Consider the following 24,285-nt stretch of genomic DNA (forward strand, 5'->3'; position numbering starts at 1 on the left):
ACTCATAATTGATACCCTTTCCCTTCCATCTCCCAATATTATTTATGTAGATCATTGGCCCAAGCAATTTTTTTTTTTTTTTTTTTACAGTCTAGACCAATTTTAATGTTTACACACTGGTCTATTCTTCTTCATTAGCTGCTGCTGTGTAATGGGGAAATGGAAAAAGTTAGGGCCTAAAAGGCACCCAACTTCCCTGAGTTTAGAAATCATGGTAGCACCTTTCTAGAGAATCATGCTGACACTTTATGCCTAACCACTATGGTGATGGGCATCTTGGAAATACCTAAGGTAGATGGATAAATATTTTTGATCGGTATATAGAGGGCCTAACCATGTTACATGCTACAACTGGTGGGGATGTTGTGTACGGTATGCTTTGTATATTGGGTTCTGTCTACACTTACCAGGGAATACTTATTACTTATATGGTGCTTTTTATCTTGAGAATTATACAAATCATCTTTTCAGACCCTCTCTGAGGTAGGTAAATATTGTTTATTTCAGTTATAAGATGAGGAAAACTGAGGCAGAGAGGTGAAGTGACTTGCCAAGGCAAGGCCACATGGGTAAGTCAGGTGTCAGAGCTGGCATTAGAATGTAGGAGTTGCTGGCTCCCAGTTCCATGTTCATATCCTCTCTCTATCAGCACAATTCTCTATGGAGAAGATATAATTTATATGACCATGATATATTTAGGGCTTTGAAAGGTAATGTGCTTAGCTTCTAAAGTGGTGTTGGGAGCCAGTTATGTGTTTACGCAATCTTGTAGACTTCAGCAAATAGCAGGAGGGCAGAAACTGCACAACTGTAAGGAAGACAAAGGGGGTGAGGGTGGGGACTGAAAAACAAGCAAAAAATGAAAGAGTGGGGATATTCACTTGCTCTCCAAACTTAAGCATGTTCTATTGGGTTTTTATGGCCTAAGCTGGTAATTTATATATGTGTATTTGTGGGCCAACAGAAATCCTACTCTGTTTCTGAATGGCAATCAAATAATGGGAATGCCTGGCAGTGGCGTAGCCAGGTGGAGGGAACGATAAAAAAGGCGCCACCCGCTGCGGCGCTTTTACTCACCCGGCGGCGCTCCGGGTCTTCGGCGGCGGGCCCTTCGCTCACTCTGGGTGTCTTCAGCAGCACTGAAGGACCCGCCGCCGAAATGCTGCCGAAGACCCGGAGCGAGTGAAGGTCCTGCCGCCAAACTGCCACCGAAGACCCGGAGCGCTGCCGGGTGAGTAAAATAAAAGCACCGCAGCGGGTGGCGCTTTTTTTTTTTTAATTGCTCCCCCGGGTGAGTACAAAGGCAGCAAGAAATTGGCAAGGCGCCACTTGTGCTCAGTCGGGGAGCAGCCACTGCCCCGCTCCCACCCTAGCTACGCTACTGATGCCTGGTCAAAGTGCTGTATGAACATTACTACAGGCAACAACACCAGACCACTATAGCCCTTTAATTGGTATCTTATCCATGTTTCTCAAACTCTTATCTTCATTTTTAGTGATTGCGGTTATAGCTGCAACTCTCTTCCCGCTTTGGCCTGCAGAGATGCGAGTAGGTGTTTATTACCTCAGCGTAGGCGCAGGCTGTTTCGTAGCCAGTATTCTCCTCCTTGCTGTTGGTAAGTTTCATTTGTTTTCAATAGAAGTTAGATGAACAGGACAAGCAGGGTAAAATTTTCAGAAGTTTCTAAGTGACTTAGAACCCTGTCTAATTGTAAAAGTGGAATAAGTACTTAGACTCCTAAATCTGTCAACTTAACTTCTGAAAATTTTACCCCTATTCTTTAAAATAGCCATAGACCAGTGGTCCCCAATCTGTGAGGCATGCACCCCTTTGGGCAGTGTGGAGGAATGTCTGGGGGGGCCCAGGCCAGCTCCCACAGGGAAGAAAGTGCCACCCAGCCCCACTCTAGGCTCAGCTCTGCTCCCGTCCCCGGCTTGACCTCCCCATCACAGCTCTGCTCCTGGCCAGGGGACTGTGACACATTCCATTACTGGTAAGGAGGGGCGGGGGTGGTACGAGAGGAAAAGTTTGGGGACCACCGCCATAGATTAATCTTATGTGAGTAATTCATTAATGGCCACTATATGTCACTATTGTGGCACTGGAAAAAAGTGTTCCTCAGGGTTCATTTCAGGCTGCAGGCTTACACCAGGGTGTGCACTCTTGATCTTGCATAGTGGAGATCAATGTCCTTAGGACAGCACAAGCACTCTGTTTTATCAGAGCTCTCTGGTCCACTGTTCGTGTTAGACCTCTCTTGCTGCTAAAACTCTTGTTTTAGGCACTAGATAGTAGCAGCGGCTCTAATGTGAGACATGTTAGTAAGGTTGGGAGATGAGAAAGGTGGCCACGGTGGTGGGGTCTTTAAACTGGAGGAGAAACAGTGGCCAAGGTGAAGAGAAAAAGTTTGAGACAACAGGGAGGGGGAAAAAGGACCATCATCTACAAATTAGAGGCAGTGCTTCCTCCTGAAAAGCCAGTTCAGGCTTTTGGCAGAGGTGGAATCACCAGACCTAGAAACAGTGTTACTTATAAACTTACGGGCATTGCCTGTAGATAGAATACAAAGGAAAGTAAAACCGCTCGAGTCACATTGCATCTTGATATCAGAGGCCTGCATTTTGACCACCTGCCTTCTAGGCAGAATTAGATGCAATGCCCGAAAGGAATAGCTCAGGATCAACACATAGACACTTGCAAAAGAAATAAAACTGAGAACATGACTCACCTGTTAAGGATTTGGGCCCAGATCCTCACATCTGAAATCAGTGGAAGTTAGGAGCTTAATTACCTTTGAGGAGCTGGATGCAGGTAATCAAGCTTTCTTTTTGACTTGCATGGTGTGTAACTGACCAAAACAATGCTTAAAAATGCAGATGGGAGATCACTGACCCTCTTATTTTTCATGGAGACTTACAAACTAATAGAGAAAACTTGCTCTTTGGCTAAGATCAAATGATCGTATCCTATTGCAGGGGAATAGACTTTTCTGTCTATTAGCTCTTTACCGTTTCTAACTTTTATCATCAAACCTTGTATCAGACTTTTATTTTTGGGAGGGTGTTGAAAGATGGCACCTTTTAATTCTCCCCCTTGCCTACTTCTTGATCACCACCATTAAGTATCAGAACACGCTGTTAAACCCATCCTTCCAGCCCAGGGATTTGGTTTCATTTGTATTTTGTGTGTTTTGTCTGTCCTCAACTTGATTTTGAGTACAGCAGGGGAGAGGCATCTAATGAACACAGTTGTTATATGTTGTAAATATTTATATAAAATATTTGGGCTTTCTCTCCTCACAGCCCGCTGCATTCTCTTCCTTATTATTTGGCTGATAACTGGAGGAAGGCATCACTTCTGGTTTTTGCCAAATCTGACAGCAGACGTGGGTTTCATTGACTCCTTCAGGCCCCTGTACACACATGAATACAAGGGACCAAAAGCAGACTCAAAGAAAGAGGAGAAATCAGAGTCCAAAAAGCAGCCGAAGTCTGACAGTGAGGAGAAATCAGATAGTGAGAAAAAGGAAGATGAGGACGGAAAAGTCGAAGCAACAGGCAACTCAGGAGCAGATGGCTCTGGAGGGGAGCGGCATTCAGACACAGACAGTGATAGGCGTGAGGATGACCGATCCCAGCATAGTAGTGGAAATGGAAATGATTTTGAAATGATCACAAAAGAGGAACTTGAACAGCAAACTGATGAAGGAGATTGTGAGGAAGAGGAGGAGGAGGAGGAGGAGGAGGAAGAAGAAACTAGGCCTTTACATGAAAAATCCTAACTCACTGTAGTTTTGAGACTGAATATGTGCAAAACAATTGGATTTTCTTCATTGGCTGATCACCAAAATGTAGTTACAGTAACATTCTTCCCATTTGTTTGCTGAAATACACGTTATCCAAACAGTTTTATATCTAGTTTCTTCATTTTAAAAAAACTATTAGCTTGATTACTTGGTACAATCTGAAGTCATTAATACACATTTACAAAAGTTTTGTCAATTTGACAAGTTTTCTGTCAGATCCTATAATTTGTCTAGATAGTCCTCAAACCTTCCGAAGAACATAGTTTCCCTATTGTCATTTTCTGGTACTTGCATAACTTTTCAGTAAGTATAGCCTACTCAAAATAGCTTTGTAAAATGGTAAAAAGTTGAATGACCAAATCTCACATTATTCCTAGTATATTCATTTGATAGCTAGTTAAGTAAAGGACTTCTTAGCTCATGGCTCTCTTGACATTTTTCTTGATCTTTATAAAATTGTAAGAAAGAACTTTAAGACAACTAGTTTTAGCAGAAGGTAATTTTAAAGTATTTTGCTAGACATACAAGCTGGTAGTGCTTATTTGGCTGCAGTGTTTTCAGTTGTGTACAAATTGTGTACCACCAACTTAAGAAATCCAAACTGTTTTGTACATCTGGTTCAGAGAAAGATGTCATCTCGAGGAGGCAAAGGGAACAGCATAGTTTGGAAACTATGGCTGTCTTCTTTTCCCCCTCACTTCCCCCACCATCATAATTCAGAGGAAATTATTCTGTACGTAATTTTAAAATAAAGCAACCCCCTTTTTTTTTTTAAACTGTTACTTATTATTTAGAAGTTTTATCCAAATTTCAATTTGTATAATTGAAGCCATTTCAGGGTGTGTTTATTAGAGAAATGCAAGATGGAGGACCTCACAGAATCTGTTTGATTGGTAGATTTGTCCCAGGAGCTTTAGTTTCCTGCGAACATTCCATGTATTTGAGTGAGTAAATTGATCCTTATTAAACAAAAGCAGATAACACAGCTGTCTGTATGCCTTAATGTTAATCTTAACATTTTCTATATTCAGAAACGAGTACTATATTAACTGATGAGTAGGCACATCTTGAGAGTATTCACCTGTTCAGAAGTACAGATAACAAAAAAGCTAATTCAAAAGATGACCAAGATCAAATTGTTTTTAAAACTGCTGAAGCAATTTGAATGTTCAGTTTGTTTCACACATCTCTGATTTGCTAGACTGTTGGAGGACATTTTGTGTTTAGTTATATAAGTATTTAAAAAGTTAAGATGACATAATTCCTCTGAATCGTTCAATTTCAGACCAACTGAAATAGTGAATACAGATATTATTCCTCCCTGACACCACTGTGAGGAAAGAATGCTAGTTATTGCTTGAATTTTCAATAGTTGACAACATTTTTTTCTTGAATTTCTCTTTTCCATTACCAGTGTTTTGAAGGAAGATGTTAATTTTTCTGACTGTGCAAATATATACATTTTACATGTGCATTGATAAGGTCTAATTTGCATACTACTTCTGAATATTTATTGTATGGGGAACAGAGATTGGATCTGTTACGCATTTTTCTATTGATACGGAAGAACTTTTATTAACCTGTTCCCTGGCAAACTTTGACATTTGTGTGTTATTGCTGTTTACAGTGACTTGTTTTAACAGATCCGTCACTGCCATCCACTACCTTAAGATGTGCATGTGTAATGGGATAGGACACTGGCTTAAAACTCTTCTTTCCACTCAGTTTAGCAACTGTTTTGAACAACATACTGCCTTCAGGCAGAAGCTAATATCTGCCATGCTTGCAGTTCCAATCTCCGTGGCTAGCATTGGGAACTGAACTGCAGTCCTTTGTGTACAACACTCTTTAGCTATTTGGTTCTGTGATGTATCTCAGTACCCCCCTAAACACCCACTATTATCATATATAAAATGGTACACATGCATCTTCCTTTCAGATGAGCAAGAACAGCACGGAACCCTTGCTTTTACTATAAAATGCAGGGTGGTAAAACCATTTTGTAGTCTGCACTGAAGCTAAATTTTGTCTTTATTCAGGTGAAACTCCCATTGATTTCAGTGAATTAAAATCAAGACAGACTGACATTTGGCCTCTATCTAGTTTTTAAAAGCCAGTTGGAGAACAGCACCTGACGTGTGTAAAACAACAAAACAAAACAAAAAAGTGTGTAATACATAAGTTGAAGATGGTTTTACTAATATTTGAAAATAAGGTCCAGTATTTTTCCAAGTAATAAACAATTGGGCTACCCGCGTTTGAAGCCTTTAGGGCAATGAATTTATCTCTATTTCCTCAGCTAAAATGAAATGACATCTTAATAATCCTGTTGAGAAAATTAAGTTTAATCATTCTAAATTGGAATAATATTATTAAATAACTGTTTAGTAAAGCTGTCACCTGCTGTCTGTGCAGTGACCTATTTGAAATGAGCTTGTGATGGCAGTCCATTTCCTAGTACACAGGTGTCTAGATCTCAAAACCCCTGCCAACCCTGGCAGGAGAGTTCATCGCTTAACTAGGCACGGAAATGGAACTGTCCTCTAATCCACTGACTCATCTTTAAAAAAGAACTTTGTGACGTGGATGGAACATCCAGCTCATGTACACATTGAACTCCTGATTACCCTTAACCCTAATTTGCAGTGTTCAGCTCTGAGACACATTGACAGGGTAATATGAGAAAGGGTGCACTATTGTTGGGAGCTGTTCTGTGGACATAAAGCATTTCATTGCCCAGTTCTATTAGACATTTCCACAAATACTAAATTCACTGTACTTATTTTAAAAATTTTAGGGTTAGATAGGAGATGAGTGGCTACAATTTGATATGCCAGCAACAACTAAAGAGAAAAAGAATCAGTGGACATGTGACATTTTGCATACACACTTCCAAAACAGACACAGGGTCCAAAACATAGATATGGAAATAATAAAGGTACTGACCAGCATTCAGTTCTCTTAAGATATGTGGTTACTTTTAAAATCAAAGTATTTCAGAGTAAGTTGCTTCTACTCCCCTTACTGGTTTTGACTTAAACTTCGTAACTTATATGCCTGTCTAGTAGGATGACTTTAATGGGAACAATTTTATTTATATTTAGTGGAACATTTAAACAGTTACTCTATTAAAATTTCCTTATTGCAATAAAATGTTAGTGGTCTCATTGATTTTTCTCCCTATAGCTATATAACAAGTGTAATAGTTACTCTTTTCTGATAAAATGTGATTGCCATTAGTTTAACCAATTTTGAAAATAAATTATTAAAAAATTTTAAACTTAAGCAGAAAACTATGCAGGTCAACATCTAGAGGTGATGTTATACCAAAACCTGATCTGGGTACAGGGTAGACGAGAATTTTCAACTTAATTTTTCTATCAACTAGTGCACATTAATTTTTTTTCAGATCTTTATCTGGTAATGTATAAGACTCAAATATTCTTCAATCAACTCATTCTCAAATCTGTACTGTAGCATTAGAGAGTATGGCAGTGGGGAGGAGGCTTACTAGTAGCTGTGGGAACTGAGCAAATATGATTACTAGAAAATTAGTAGAATTTTAATACATATTAGACAAATGGGACCATGACCATCCTGTGATGTGTATCTCAGATTTTCTCATATAAATATTTTAAATATTAAAGTCTTTGTTGTTGCCCCAGTTGAGGCCTGATCCAACTTCTAGTGAAGTCCATGGGAATTGGATTAGATCCATAGAGTGTAATGTAGCTTCAAGGGGAGACAAAAAGGAAGGGGAATGACTCAAATGACTGGTAAGTTACACTTTAGTCATGAGCCTTTTTTATGTCTGATTAGGGAAAGAGCCTAATGGTAGAGATGCTGTAGGAATACAACACTCTGACTCCCTGAACCTACAAGTTCATAATTCAGCTGTCTTGACTTATTGCAGGGGTAGGCAACCTGTGGCACATGTGCCAAAGGCGGCACGCAAGCTGATTTTCAGTGGCACTCACACTACCTGGGTCCTGGCCACCGGTCCGGGGGGAGGGAGGTGCTCTGCATTTTAATTTAATTTTAAATGAAGCTTTTTAAACATTTTAAAAACCTTATTTACTTTACATACAATAATAGTTTAGTTATATATTATAGACTTTAACATTTTTAGAAGGTCTCTTTCTGTAAATGTGTTACTGGCATGTGAAACCTTAAATTAGAATGAATAAATGAAGACTTGGCACCCCACTTCTGAAAGGTTGCCAACCCCTGACTTATCACCTCAGCCTCCTGAGACAGCTAAGTTACTTATGTATTTTACCATATTATGCTAAAATACAGAAACTTATTGCAAGTAATTTAATTGTTGGTCATTTCCAAATGAGATTTCAAACTTGTGCTGCTATCTGCTGAGAGGTGTTAAAAGTACCCATGCCTTGTTTCTAAGAAAAGGGAGTCACCCAGTGTCTTAACCAAACTATCCCCTCTCCCTCCCTGCTGCCATTGTGAGAATACTGAGACTTTCACCCTATTTTCAGATGTGTTTTAGGAGTGCTGTATTGGAAATGTTCAGGTTGAAAGATTTTATGTGAATATTGTTACTGTCAGACCTCTGGAAACCCCACATGCTTAACTTTTTACATCTCTTTAACTGGAACCAAATTAAATTTGGAATCACACTGGTATCAATCCAGAGTAGTTCTGCTGTCTTCAGCGTAGCGGAGATCAGAATCTGTACCTGCTCCTGCATCTCAGCCACTCTGCCTCCACCTGTGATGAAGGACAGTCAGTGAATGCTGCTTTATAATTGGTCAGAGATTGGTGCCAAAGCCCATTTCTCTTGGAGGCAGCATGTTCATTTGCTAGTGTGGCTTTTTAAATAATTCCTAATTACATGGTTGACTTGAGTTTCATATCTGATGCCTTTTAGTACATCTTAACAGCAATCCCACCAGAAACACTTGCAGAGGTGCTGGAACAATTTTTAATAGTATGGTGCTGAAAACCATTAGACAAAACTGTAACCCCCTCCGCATGATGGAAACCATGCATTGGGTTGCTATTATGATTTCAAGCTAAGGGGTGCTGTCACACACATCCCCTAGCCCTCTGTGATCTTGGTCTACTTGGAACTATAAACTCTCACTTGTGCTGTCCTTATTGAGGAATATTTATCAACCATCCAATGTAAGGAGAGTCTTTCTACAGTTATGATCCAAAAAAATAAAAACTAGTAGCTACTCTAGGCTGTAATATTTTGGATTATCAATGAACATTGTAGCATTATGTTTTGTGTTTTTTAATTAAAGGGTTTCTATCTCCATTGCTAGCGTTGAGAACAGAACTATAGGCTTTTGTGTTCAACATTTTTCATTCACATGGTACCTTACTATTTAAAGCAGCTGTTAAACCTTTTGAATCCAGAACAAAAAGGGGATCATTTCTATTCAATGTACAGAACTGGGAACTAGAAACGCCTGTATTCTAATCCCAGCTTTGATACTGACTCATTCTATGGCACCAGTCAAACCACATAGGGCCAAGTTTTTCTCTGTCAACCTATCCAGCACCATTGCAAGTTAGAGGCATGACTTGCAACTCCATTCCAAGTCATATGACTGAAGGAGAATTTGAGTCTTAACCTCTCTGCAACATGAGAGTAATATAGTAGTTATTTACCTGCCATACAGGGGCACTGTGAGGATGTACGAATCATCCTTTGTAAAATACTTGGAAGTCAAATTTCATTTTATTGCTGTGCACATTTTTATATCAGAATTGGTATGTATGTGCTTTACTGCTGAACTCAGTTTATCATTGATTTTGATCATGTGCCTTGAAAAGTTTGTGAGGAGAATGGAATAAAATGATGCAAGGCTGCATTGTACACTGAGTTATACTGTAGCTTTCTCATTTACAGACAAAGAGCAGGACAAAATAACCCAAGCAATGCAAATGAACTGGAGTCTGTTTTCAATAGACTTCCTGTAACAGCTGGTATAATTTCACAGTTGCTTCCTGCTTTACTTAATAAACATTGGATGATTTTATTCATAATGTAGCAACTGAACAACTATGAAAACAAAAAGATATAGCTCCTGATTGTGTATGCAGTCCATTATTCCATTGGTTGACATAGTGGTCATTAGTGCTGAACTTACGTTTAGTTAATGGAAGAAATGATTTCAAAGAACATTGTTGGTGATAGAATCATGTAAATAATTCCAGTATAAGTCTCAAGTGTGTGTGTGTGTGGGGGGGGGAGTACTGTACACTTGTCATGTTTCAGAGCTAGCTCAAACCACTTGGCAAAAGATCATAAATGCCATTATCCTTATTTTACAAGATGGGGAAAAAAGGCACATGGGGCAGATCCTTAAAGATACTTAGGCATTGCTCCACTCAGCATGGCAATGCCTAAATCCTAGGCAACCTGCCACTCAGTGGAATTTTCAGCCCCACGCGAAGTACCCTGGCTCCCCCATACAATACACAGGGAGAGTTAGGCACCTACAGAAGGCATTTTTCACAAGCCAGCCAGCTGAGTGGGAAGCTACTGAAGTTAACCAGTAAAATGTTGAGGAGAGGGGTTTAGGCACCTACATTGCTGACAGACCAGAGACAGACACCTCCCTCTGTTTGGGGTCTTCAGCTGTGAACCCTCTCCTGAAATAAGGCACCTAAGCAGCTGAACCGACTGAGAGACCAATGCCCTAACAGCTATTTCTCTCTCTCCTGCTCACATTTAATACCTCTCACACTTGCCCTATGTTTCCCTGTGCCCCCAGCTTTCTTCTGTATAGTTCTCTGCTGTCCCTCTACCTATTAGTGGCCTGCTTCCACCCACTTGATGAGGTGGCTGGTTGGTAACAGCTGGTAGGCATTCTCTGAGTATGCCTGCAGGTTCAGGCCCCTCTGGTGAGACAGGTACTCCCCCACCCGCCTTGTTTGAAGCTATAAGATCTCCTGGCCTTTGGCTTGTGGTTCTTAATATAGCCAGGTGCTTATGACAGGCAGCAGAGAAATGTGCAGAATCATTTATAATGAACCCAGTTTGCTAAATCCCATATTATATTTCCAAGATATGTAGTGCAAATCAGACAAGTATAATAAAATATAAAGTACATGTAGGGCAATTCAGCCTATCTGCTATACATACAAAATTCTCATGTGACAGTATTACTAAAGATTAGAAGACAATTCTCATTTGGATCAACAGACAACCCTGCCTTATATCAGTGACGCACTGATTCTTCTTCGAGTGCTTGTTCTTGGCGATTCCAGTCAAGTGTGCGTGTGCCACGTGCACAGTCGTCGGAAACTTTTTCCCTTAGCAGTTCCCATCAGGTTGGTTAGGGAGCCGCCTGGAGTGGTGCCTTCATGGCGCTCAATATATGACATTGCCGACCTGACCCCCCTTCAGTTCCTTCTTACCGTCTTTGGAACAGCGCTCAGCAAGTGCTCCCTTAGCTTTTCTTATTAGATTTAATTGGTGTTTAGTTTTATTAGTAGTTTATTGTATAAAGTTAGTTAGTAGGTGTGGAACGGGGTACCTCCCCAATCCCTACCCCTTCCCTGGGCTCCGGGGCATGCCGCAAGCCCACAGCTTTAAGCCGTGCAGCACTTGTAATAAGCCTATGCCCATAAGTAGACCCCCACAACTCTTGCCTAAAGTGGCTGGGGGAGGCGCACCAAATGGAAAGGTGCAGAATTTGTAAAGTTTTTCGGCCAAGAACGAAGAAAGAGCGTGACTTCCGCCTGAATCAGCTTTTAATGGAGTCGACTCTTTGCCAGCAACTGGCCGCAGAGCGCCAGGATCCAGCACCAAGCGCATCTGTACGGAGTGCTCCGTCATCTGTATATGACATAGGGCTGAGGAAGGACTCTAGCACAAGAGACCCTCGGCACTGGTGGTCTGCGGCGCCGCAACCAGGATCAGCGAGCCGGCACTGCTCAACTTCTCCGGTGCCGCACAAGAAGGCCGAAATCATGGCACTGAGCATCGGCACTTGGGACCTCAGCACCGCCGTGGTACTCAAGATCAGGCTCGGCCTCCTCAGAGTCCGATGCCGACTCATATTATTCAAGACATAGTCAGCATAGATCCCAGAGGCGACAAAGGGAGCTGCCACCGAACTGGCAACCCCCAGTGCAATGGCCCTTTTGGACCCCTGGGCGTATCATCAAGCCCAGGGCACCTTGTCAAAGGGATCAAGGTCTGTAGCGTCAGGATACTGGCAGCACCACTCTTCTGGGGACAGACCCCACCCTTGAGGATCCCAGGCCACCCTGTCCCAACCACGCCCTTAACCTTGGGTTGTGGCCGAGACATCTCCGCCACAGGACCAGCCCCAGGTATCGACTGTAGTAGCCACAACAGTCTGTACTGACCAAGAGGAGGTCAGAGACTTAGAGGGACAGGAGGACCCAGTACCTCCACTAGCCACCTTGTCTTCTTCCCAAGACAAAGCTGTAGCAGGGGCATCAGCTTCGGGGCCACCTCCAATAGATCACAGGGCGCACCAAGACCCCTTCAGGTGAATCGCCCGCAACATGGGGTTGAAAGCGGAGGAGGTTGTCAAGACCAAGAACCCCATGGTGGACATTCTCACCCCCGAAGGTCCATCACGGGTGGCTCTGCCCCAATCAAGACGGTGCAGAACAATATAAAAACTCTGTGACAGACCCTGGCCTCAGTCCCGCCGACTGCTAGAGGCGTCGAGCGTCAATACTTCATCCCTTCCAAGGGATCTGAGTATTTGTTCTTGCACCCACAGCCATGCTTGCTAGTTGTGTTGGCAGTCAATAAGAAGGAGCGTCAAGGACAGCAAGGGCTGGCCCCCAAGTCCAAGGAGGCGAAAAGGATGGACCTTTTTGGCAGAAAGGTCTATGCCATGGGTGGCCTACAACTGAGGATAGCCAATCAGCAGGCTATCCTCAGTAGGTACAACTTCAATTCATGGACCACCATGTTGAAGATCAAGACATGATCCCGGTGGACTCCAGAATGGAATTCTCCACTATAGTTGAGAAAGGGAAAGCGGTTGCACAGATCAATCTGCAGGCGCCCTTGGACTCAGCAGATTCGGCCGCCCGTACCCTCTCCTCAGGAACAGCCATTCAACGAACATCATGGCTCTAGGTGTCTGAGTTACCCCCGGAAGTGCAGCAAACCCTGCAGGACCTTCCCTTCGAGCGCACAGGGCTTTTTTTGGAGCAGACTGACTCCAAGCTGCACAGTTTGAAAGATTCCAGGGCGACCATTAAGTGTTTGGGGATGCACACCCCTGCAACCACTTTAAGCCCCAACCACTGCAACAGCAACGCCCATATTCTCCTTGGTCGAGGCAGGATTTTTATAGGCAAAGGGGCAGAAATCACAGGCGCAAGCCTTCAAACCCGCCTTCAGGGCAGGATCAGGGCCTAACTAAGCCATTGTTGGGCTCCAAACAAAGATTTTGAAGGGACGCCCGAGGACGGCGTACCCTCCAATATCCTGGATCCTTCCCGGTGCTTCCTGAATCGTTTGTCCCACTTCTACCATGCTTGGTCGCAAATAACATTGGATCGCTGGGTGCTTCGCATGGTAAAAGTGGGATATTCTCTCCAGTTCTGCTCCTCCCCTCCCTCACCCCCACCTTCCCTGTCCCTCTTCAAGGACCCATCTCACGAGCAACTCCTTGTTCAGGAGGTGCAATTTTGCTCCTTGCCATAGGGGCAGTGGAGGAGGTTCCTCAGGAGCTCAGGGGCAAGGGATTCTACTCCAGATACTTCCTTATCCCCAAGGCGAAGGGAGGTCTCAGACCCATTCTAGACCTCAGAGGACCCAACCAGTTCATGGTGAAGTTGAAGTTCCGCATGGTCTCTCTGAGCACGATCATATCTTCCCTGGATCCGGGAGACTGGTACGCCGCCCTCAACATGAAAGATGCGTACTTTCATATAGCCATTCGTCCGGCCCACAGACATTTCCTGAGGTTTGCAGTCGGCCACAAACACTACCACTTCACGGTGCTCCCATTCGATTTACTGACGGCCCCCAAAGTGTTCACCAAGTGCATGTCGGTGGTTGCGGCCTTTCTCCGAAAGAGGAAGGTACAGGTGTATCCCTACCTCAACAACTGGCTGCTGCGGGGGTGCTCCAGGAAGCAGGTGGAGTCCCAAGTCTGGCTAGTCAGAGACACCTTTGAGAGACTAGGACTCCTCCTCAACGTGAACAAGTCCACACTTTCACCGACCCAAAGAATAGAATTCATCAGTACAGGCCAGAGCAATTCTGCCGGAGTCCAGATTTCTAGCAATGACAGATATTATCCAGACTCTCGGGCAGTATCCCACCACAACTGCAAGGGGATGCCTGAGTCTCCTCGGTCACATGGCAACCTGCACCTATGTGGTCAGACATGCCAGACTGAGGCTCAGGCTGCTCCAGGCATGGCTCACCTCAACTTATCGCCCAGGTCAAGACAGCTTGGACTCGGTAGGGACAGTACCGGAGCAAGTTCTAGAAGCCCTTCGCTGGTGGCTAGACCCTCGCATGGTCCGTGAAGGGTCTAGCACCCCTCACCCCTCCATGACCCTAGTAACAGACACGTCAGCTCTGGTTTGGGAGGCCCACCTAGGAGACCTACAGACGCAGGGTCGGTAGTCACAGGTCGAGCTCTCACTCCACATCAATATCAAGGAGCTCAGAGCTGTGTGTCTAGCCTGCCAGACCTTCCAGACCAGAATTCAGGATCAGTGCGTGGCAGTGATGACCAACAATACCACCACATTTTACATAAAGAAGCAGGGCAGAGCCCACTCCTCCCCTCTCTGTCAGGAAGCTCTCCAGCTGTGGGATTTTTGTATAGCCCACTCCATTCACCTGGAGGCATCCTATCTCCCTGGAGTACGGAACAAGCCTGCAGACCACCTCAGCAGGTCATTTTGCAAGCACGAGTGATCCATCCATCCAGACGTCATACATAGACCTATTTGCCATGAGGAGCAACAAGAAGTGTCCAATGTTTTGCTCTTTCCAAAAACACAGTCCGGGCTCTATCTCGGACGTGTTCATGCTACCCTGGGGAGACCGTCTAATGTATGCCTTTCCGCCGATACCACTTGTCTACAAGATGCTGCTCAAGATCCGCAGGGAGAAAGCACAGGTAATTCTGTTAGCCCCAGTGTGGCCACGCCAATATTGGTATACCATGCTTCTGGAGCTGTCAGTGGACACCCCGATCGCACTGCCGCTCTACCCCGATCTGATCACACAGGATCACGGACACCTCCTTCACCCGGACCTCCAGTCCCTCCATCTCATGGGTTGGAAGCTTCATGGTTAAACCCAATGGAGCTTCAATGCATTGAATTGGTGAGGGAGATGCTGCTTGGTAGCAGGAAACCTTACACCAGGGCCACTTACCTAGCTAAGTGGAAAAGGTTCTCGTGCTGGTGTGAGCAGCGTCACGTACCTCCACTTCAAGCATCTTTACCGTTCATTCTGGAGTATCTACTGCATCTGAAGCAGCAAGGTTTGGCGGGATCATCCATCAGGGTATACCTCGCAGCCATCTCGGCGTCCACCCAGGAGAGTTGGGGCCCTTGGTATTCACCAACCCTATGGTGGGCCATTTCCTGAAAGGCATGGAAAGGCTATATCCACAGTCCCAACCACCAGTACCTGCTTGGGATCTCAATCTGGTCCTCTCTAGGCTAATGGGGGCCCCATTCGAACCACTGGCTACATGTGGTATCCCTTCTGTATCTCTTGTGGAAGGTGGCATTCCTGGGTGCCATCACATCAGCCAGGAGGGTGTCCGAGTTAAAAGTGCTAACCTCCAACCCCCCCCCCCCCGCCCCGGTCTTCCATAAGGACAAAGTACAACTCAGGGCCCACCCAGCCTTCCTGCCCAAGGTGGTATCCCAATTCCACATTGACCAAGACATTTTTCTACCAGTCTTCTATCCCAAGCCACATGCGAATGCACAGGAGCAGAGGCTTCACTCACTAGATGTCTGGAGAGCGCTAGCATTCTACATTGAGCACACAAAGCCTTTCAGGAAGTCGAATCAACTGTTTGTAGCGGTGGCAGACCAGGTGAAGGGGCTTCCGGTCTCCTCATAAGGCATTTCTTCCTGGGTCATGGACTGCATCCGTACCTGCTATGACATCGCCAAGGTCCCAGCCTCAGCTATTACGGCCCACTCGACATGAACTAAAGCCTTGTCCGCCGCTTTCCTGGCTGAGGTGCCCATCCAGGAGAGCTGCAATGTAGCAAACTGGTCTTCGGTGCACACGTTTACCACCCACTATGCCATCACCCAGCACGCTATGGAGGACACAGCTTTTGGCAAGGTGGTTCTCCAATTGGTGATTCCTTAACTCTGACCCCACCTCTGGGGGAGAGCTTGGAAGTCACCTGATTGGAATCAACATGAACAAGCACTCGAAGAAGAAAAAACGGTTACTCGCCTTCTTGTAACTGTTGTTCTTTGAGATGTGTTGTTCACGTCCATTCCAATACCCACCCTCCTTCGCCTCTGTTGGAGCAGCTGGCAATTAGGAACTGGGGGGGGGGTTGGGTCAGCAGGGTCATATATTGAGCCATGAAGGCGCCACTCCAGGGGGCTCCCTAGCCGACCCGACGGGAGCTGCTAAGGGAAAAAGTTTCTGACGACCATGCATGCGGTGCGCACACAGCTGATTGGAATGGACGTGAACAACACATCTAGAAGAACAACAGTTACAAGAAGGTAAGTAACCATTTTTTCTGCTTGCAGTGGGTATAATGCGCCCATCACCAGACAGCAACTTCAGAAACAAACAAGGAGAGAAAAGTTATTGGTAAACTAGTTATCTGAGTTAATGCTCCAGCTGCTGAACAAACAGCATTATAAATAACTGCACCTCTCATTTAGGCCTGGTCCACCTGCCAGCTCCATCTGTGTTTACCAGTATGATTCTCATTGCAGGGGAGGCAGAGCCTTACAGTATGCACCTCTGCCTATCCAGCTACCAAAGCTGTTATGACCAGATAAAGACAAGCAGAGAAAACTGCAGTGTTATAACATATAGGAGCAATGGTTACATCACAGATGGGGAAACATGCTGCAGTTATAAATATTAAAGAAACTTGCTAGTTCAGTAAATGAAATACTGATCATGATTCAAGGCTGGATTTGAATATCATTTGTGACCTGTGTGAAAGATGAGCTGCAACGTGCAGCAGAAGAATACACCGATGTACAGTAGGGTTTACTGGTCTTCAACGGAGTATCTGGAAACAGATTACGACTAAGAGAAGCTTTTTGAATTAAAAGTTGACAAAGGAAATTGTTGAAGTATCTACTTAAGAAAAACAGCCCAGGAACAAATGGTAGGAAATAGGTCTGAACAGGAGCCCTAATTAATAGCAATAAGGAATCCCTTAAGAGACAGATTATTAGAAACAGAAAACATCCCGTTAATGGAACAGTAGTGCAGTATTTTTCTTAGATGTAACAATTTTTTGTATAAACACGTGGCTCTTTTTTTCTCTGTCAATTAAATAGTTTATTAAGTTTCCATTAATACAATAAAACCTTTATCACTACATACTGTCTCAGCCCAACCATTTTTTTTTTTTTAATAAACATACTAGTTTCTCATATAATACTCCTGACAGAAGTTCCTGCCACTCTCAGGTCCTTTCATTTCTCCCAGTACACGCTTACATTATTAATCTCTTTGGAAGCTTGAAGCTTAGATATGCTTCTGATCCTATATCTTGCTCCCTGAAGGACAGATTGTAAGATGTCCAATTGCGGGGAGAAGACGCTGTGAGCCTATGCAGAGGCCAGTCACAACTGCACTTACTGTTCTTTTCTGGGTGCAAGAACTGTTATCAACTAGCCCCTTGAAGCACAAGACACCACAAAAGGAGGGGAGGGGAAGGGAGGACAGGGGATGAGGCAACCATGAGGAGAAAACAGCGTGCACCTTTCTAAAGCATGGCACTGCAGCTGGGCAATTTAGGAAGTTTAAGGAGATGTAGGGTCACAGTGCATGGAACTATTCATTACCTCCAATGTACCCCAGTGCCTAACGAGAATAACCTGGCCTGAACCAGCCAGAGCTGGGGATGATGCAGAAGCAGCACACAAACTTCTGATCTTGGAAGCAGGGAGTCCATTCTGTTTTTCTGTGCTAGTCCTTCAGAGCAATTTCAGAACAGTCTTAATGAGCTGCAAAGGGACTCTCATCGGACCAACCATCTTTTGCTGGAAAATTGGAGGCTGCAATATAGCGCCTTGTTGGTGGAAGGGTTAAAGGGGTTGAAGACATGATGAAGGAGGCTCACTGGATAGATGTAAGTCTGTTTATTTTCCCCAGTGTTTTTCTTCCACTGGGGCTGCATGCTGGTTTGCTATTGTAGGCTTGTTGGCCCTGACGTGTTTGTTTAGCGGGCGGGGGAGAAGGAAGCAAACAAACTCAAAGGACTGCATGAATAATGCAGACAAAACCTTGACTGCTTCCAAGATGGAAGGCAGAGTTCCCTGTCCATTCCCCAGCATAATCTCTAGTTCATTCCCGGGAGAGGAAGAAACAGCAAGGACTCAGCAGCAGCAGGGAAGTGAACTCTGTTTCTATACAATGGTCAACAGGAAGCTGATCAATCAACACACCACAGCTTTTCTCTTGCAACAGCCTTTTGTGCTCTCTGCACTTGTTGCAGGACAATGACAGTTTTTAAACCACACAAATTTGAGGAAGCTGTGACATGAAACACACTAGAGCTAGATTCACTGCAGAACCCAGGCTGTGAGCTCCCAGTAGCATGCTGTGCATGCTAACTGCAACCCTGGCTCTATCAGGGCCCTGCCTTGAGCCAGTGCAACAGTACCTGGATGATGCACTGATTCAGCACTTCCCCCACTCTGCTGCTGGAAAGGTATCTGCTATGAAGCGCTAGCCAACATTTAAAGCTGCTCTCCCCTGGCATAGGTGGCACCACTTCCTGCATGCCACAACCCCGGGTGAATTCCCTCTAGTGCACAGCTACCCCTAACTGCCACCACCCTAAAATGTTTCCACAGTTGCAAGCAGGTGTAAATGCCAACATCCTAAATCTGAAGGGGCAATCCAGCCCATTATTTACAATACTTACTGATAGATGCTTAACAAAAAGCTTGTGGGCTTTGTTACATAGTTAAAATCAACATGGTGCTAAAGAAAAGATAGTGAAGAAGGGGCCAATCCTGTGCCACACTTAGGGCTCTCATCTCTCACTGCAATCAAAAGAGGCTGGCAGAGCTCCGCTCAGCACTTCACAGGATAGGGCCCAAAATGACCTCTCTTCTCAAGTGCAAGGTATTTAATTTTTGAGAATTTTTATTCTACATGATCTATTTGTTTGTTTTAAGCACTTGGACATGAGACACTGCATATGGAGTAATAGCAATTACCAGATTAATTCAGAGGAGATTAAATAATGAGCAATAAACAAACTTTCAAGCACCTACCACACTGACTGCTGGGGGAAGCGATGGATAGGGACCCATGGGAAGCAAAGTGGAAGCAGCCTTGAGGCTGCTGTAACCCATGCTGGGGCTATAGCACTTCCAAACAGCCCCAGAGTACATGGAATGAAAATGTGGCTTAAAGCCATCCTCCCTCGCCCCCCAGTCACCAATCCATTCCTACACTCAGCACAGAGAAAGAACTGGGACCCAAATCTCTTATGTAAGTTTTATAGCACTCAGAAACCATGATTGATGGTGATGCACACATTCTAAATACCTATACCGGTCTCATGGATATTTCTAAGGCACCTGTCTCTGCAATATATAAGTGCCAGCTATATACAGTTAGCTCCCACTCAGAAAATCCTCATTTGATTCCCAACTCTGTCAGTCTCCTAGTCCAGGTGCTGTGTCCCTATGCCCCAATATTATATTCTCTTCCTTTCCACAATGACTGCAGCCTCTCCTAGCACGTAGGGCCCTACTTCATTCTTATGATGAGGCACCTATGAGCTAGATTGAGGGAGCACGGCAGTTGTGTGTGATTCCACAGAAATGCTGCCCACCAAAGCTCAGAGCCAGGGTATCAAGCTAGAAGCATTAAACTGTCAGAACACTCTTTGGCTGTGATTTCCCTTAAGATATCGCACTTCTGCTAGCTGCCTGTGTAAGACATAGCCTTGTATAAATTAAGCCTTTGAGATGTCACCTATGCCACATCAGACGGATCTAGAGACCCAGGAGAAAGAGGAGAGAGGAAAACAAATGTCCAATAGAACATTTGGGATTTTCATTTATACAGACAGTGACATTGAAAGGTCTGAATCTTCTCTTGATTCTGCACTGAGAAGAAGCAGGTTTTAAAATAGGCTCCTGTAAGTAGGGGAGATGTCTTGGTACCTTCCCTGTTTAGGGAGATAGAGCCATTCACCTCCACCATTTCAGGAGACCTGTAAAAAAATCCACATCCAATTTTTATAACATTGTTCCTGAGACATAACACTCAAAAGCTTTAAAGGAGAACCCCATAAGCCTTATGAGAACAACAGAGGCTTCTATGGAAGCATGTGGTCTATATGGCGATAACCAGTTTACACAATGAGCCGAGTCTGCCCAGCTCAACTCACAATGCATGCATGAATGAGCAGAGACGATACCTTTTCCAAGAGGTTATCTATTCAGATCTAAAAGGGAGATGGATCAGTAAGAATCCAAGTGATCCTCAAGATTTCTGTCTTTACAGGATCAATGCCTGGCTGGAGAAAATGAGTAATGAGCGACTATCCAGAGACAGAACTGCATTTAGTTTTTGTATTTTTCTAGGTCAAAGCCATCTGTCTTAGGTACATTCCTTGATTTCAGTCCTTCAATGACCTGAGCTCTCACTCTCAAAGCTGAATAAGATGCAAGGGACCCACTAAAGAAAAATCCAAAAGAGCCACCCAATCAAAGAAAGAAAATAATGTTTGTTTTAAGTATAAAGAAATGCTCAAATAAAAAAAAAATCAAACATAAGAAACCAGTGAGTCTCACGTATGCTGCATTTTATTTCCCTAGGATGGGGTAACATCCCAAAGTCTGTCCATTCTGAGAGCACAGTTGAGCAGATAGGAATAGTTCAAGACAGTGAGTCATAGACAACAATAGTAAGACAGAGTGGAATATGAACTTGGTTCTCTTCCTTCATACACCAGTCCCCACACACACACACCAGTCCAGCCAAGTCACTAACTCAGTCGGAAGGAGGCATCTTCACTTGAGATTCTTTTTAAGGCGGGTTTTAAGTGCTTCCTTACTGAGAGGGAGGATTTTGCAACACATTCCAATGAGACAACTAAAATCTCATTCATTCCAATTGTCACAGTTCAACACAGTAGCACACGGGTCATATTGCATGAGTACCTAGTAAGTTATGATAAGATGGAGGATAATGCATGTGGCATATCCACTGATCGGTTCCACTGGAAGGTGCCTTTCCTCTAACTCATTCCTCAGTGTACTGCTTTGTTACCTTTTGAGATTTGGTAATAGGAAGCAACAGGAAATGTCACAATGTAAATATGTCAATGTTTCAGGTGACAACAAGAAAAGCCACACCAATTCCTGAAAAGCAAAATATCATCTCATAAACTTCCTATGTAATTCGGTATGTTTTGTGAATTCAAGAATACAGAGAAAAAGAAACTGCGGTGAAGAGGTTTATTTACCCATCAGGGGATTTCAGCAATTTACTTACCCATCAGGGGATTTCAGAGTTCTGATCACTGATGTCATCCAGGTGTGTGCGTGCAGCCAGTTACATTCTAGGAGTTAACTCCAGGATATATAACTTGCTCTGGTTTGTATCTAATTGCAATTAAACCTGAAGCACAATACTAAACTCTATCAGGGCCCTATCCTGCAAACACTTACTTGTGGCCAAAATGCTTACTACCTCATAGTGTACAGCAATACCCAGTAGTAAGTTTGCTTGTTGCATGGCTACTTTTTGTAAGAGTCCATGGAAATGGTGATCAGACACATGACTCTCACTAGGCTAGCTTGTGGCATCTTTCCAAACTATAAGAGTAATCACCTTTTTAAAATAAAGAATTATTGAATTTCTCATTTTTCACAAGTTTATTTAACCCCTGAAATGGAATGAAACAGCAAACACAATAAAATTGAGCACCAATTGCTTCTGAATTTACCTCCTGTGAGTGCCAGAATGTCACTTGCCAATGGTAGGTGCTCTACTGGCATTATCAACTTTCCACACAGAGTAAAACATGGACTCTCAGTCTAAAGTAATAAAGTCGTCATGAGAGAGCAGAGTGTCTCTCCATTCTAATAGGCTACACCAACCCTGAGTAGGGTTGTCAGGTGTCCGGTTTTTTACCGTAACGCCCAGTTGAAAAGGGACCTCAGCGGCTCCGGTCAGCAGTGCTGACCGGGCAATTAAAAGTCCAGTTGGCTGCACAGCGAGGCTAAAGCAGGCTCCCTGCCCGCCGTGGCTCCGCAACAACGGCCAATGGGAGCTGCAGGGGCGGCACTTGCGGACGGCGCACTGCACAGAGCTGCCTAGACGCGCCTCCGTGTAGGAGATGGAGGGGGGACATGCTGCTGCTTCCAGGAGCTACTTGAGGTAAGCACCGCCCGGAGCCTGCACCCCGACCCCCTTCTGTGCCCCAACCCCCTGTCCCAGCCCTGATCCCCCTCCAGCCCTCTGAACCCCTCTGTCCCAGCCCAGAGCACCCTCCTACACCCCAAGTGGTTAGAGTACCCACCTAGGGGGCAGGAGTCCTTCGGTCAAGTCCCCCTGCTCTAATCAGTCTTTCATTATTTCTCAATGATACAGCTTCAACAGGAGAGACTGAAGGAATCCCATGTCAGACTATCCCTTAGCTCAGTGGTCAGCGCACTCTCCTGAGAGTTGGGAGTCCCCAGTCTCCCACTACTGCAGGGAGGGGAGAATTGAACCTGGGTCTCCCATATCCTAGGTGAGTGCTCTAACCACTGGGCTAGAAGTTATAAGATGATCACCATCTCTTCCTCCTTTAGCTGACTTCTGAATGGGGCCCAATATGGTATGCATACTCAGAGGGCACCTATCAGATCGGGTCCTGTGGGCAAGACTAGCAGTCGAATGCCTATCTTCCCCTGGTTCATGAATTGCCCTGGGGCTTAGGTGGGAGATAGGCATCCAGACACCTAGAGTGAAGCAGCAGTGCATAAGCCCAGAGGCAAAAAACTTAGTTAACCCCCCTTCCTGTACCACCCTCTACCCTGCCTCCAACCTGTTCCATCCCCACATAGGAATCCCTATTCTAGTCAAAGGCCCTCTGGGAGGTTCAAGGACAAAGGTATGATGTTACAGAGGGAACCAACCTCCTTGTCTAAACACTCCTGCTGGTTTTCTTCCTCTTCACAGGCAGAGGGGATAATTTGGCCCATTATTATTTAAACAGCACAGTAGACAGTGCTATAAAACATATAAAAAGACCAGGTCCCAGCCCTATAGCACTTATACTCTGACAAACATGATGCACAGGACAACTGTTATTATACTAACAACACTTTGCACTCCTGTACTTAAGGAGGATTTCAAAGGGCATTTAAAGCATTAACTATTAGCTATGTAGTTTCACAACATCACTATGAGATGAGTAAATATCACTATCCACCTCATATAGAAGAGGAAATTGAGTAATGGAGTGGACTATTTATGTCCAAGAGACCAGCATATAAGCATCCTATGATAAAATCAGCACACATTAACATCACAAATGAAGGCCAAGTAGGCAGGCCACCAACAAGAACCAAAACATTGACCACAAGCACAGTAGACTTCCTGCAACCTTCCTAACCACAAAAGCGGAAACTATTCCCAGTTAATGTAAGGACTAGGAAAGGAATGGGATTAATACATTGTGGGGCGGAGAGAGGGGAGAAAAACACAAGGGGAATCAAAAGCCAAATAGGAATGAACCTGACATAGTACATGGGCTTTGCATAGTGCCCTAACATCAACCCTAAACTGAGAAAGCTGTGTTGTAGCTTTGCTCCTAAGAATCAAAAGCCAGTCCCTCCTAGCTGACTGTAACTTCAGGGCAGAGACATAGAGACATTACTCAATTACTGGTTTCAGAGTTATATATCTCCTCAATGTTTCACTCTATATGCATCCGAAGAAGTGGGTTGTAGCCCACGAAAGCTTATGCTCTAATAAATTTGTTAGTCTCTAAGGTGCCACAAGTACTCCTGTTCTTTTTACTCAATTACTGAGGGCCTAGATTATGAAAGGCTGATTATAGCAGTACCAGAATTGCAAATTAAGTGAAGTGAGGCCAGAATTGCAAATGTTAAGTGACTAAAGGCATAAGGAGTACAGCTCCCAGTGAGGTCACAGAAGGAGAAAATGTGGTTCACTTGTAAGGTTCACTAGAAAGCAACTTTCTTCCTGGGAGCAGCCAGCGTAGGTAGATTGATATCACCTCACTTCTCTTAATGAAAGGAATAGAATATCAGCATGACAGCTTTCACAACAATGCAA

The 24,285-nt window shown here is 44.3% G+C and overlaps 1 protein-coding gene across 1 annotated transcript in view; it reads left to right on the plus strand.

Moving 5' to 3' along the window:
- Nucleotides 1-3,912, plus strand: part of SEC62 (SEC62 homolog, preprotein translocation factor) — a 28,035-nt gene extending 24,123 nt beyond the window's left edge. Inside the window, exons 7-8 of the mRNA XM_024209494.3 lie at nucleotides 1,497-1,616; nucleotides 3,304-3,912. Of these exons, the coding sequence (XP_024065262.2) occupies nucleotides 1,497-1,616; nucleotides 3,304-3,782 (599 nt within the window). The 3' untranslated portion in view covers nucleotides 3,783-3,912. The remainder of the gene's footprint in view (nucleotides 1-1,496; nucleotides 1,617-3,303) is intronic.
- Nucleotides 3,913-24,285: the final 20,373 nt, after the last annotated feature.

The sequence above is a fragment of the Terrapene carolina genome, unplaced genomic scaffold (assembly GCF_002925995.2).
Source record: "Terrapene carolina triunguis isolate 2854851 unplaced genomic scaffold, T_m_triunguis-2.0 Scaffold88, whole genome shotgun sequence".
Taxonomy (NCBI): Eukaryota; Metazoa; Chordata; order Testudines; family Emydidae; genus Terrapene; species Terrapene triunguis.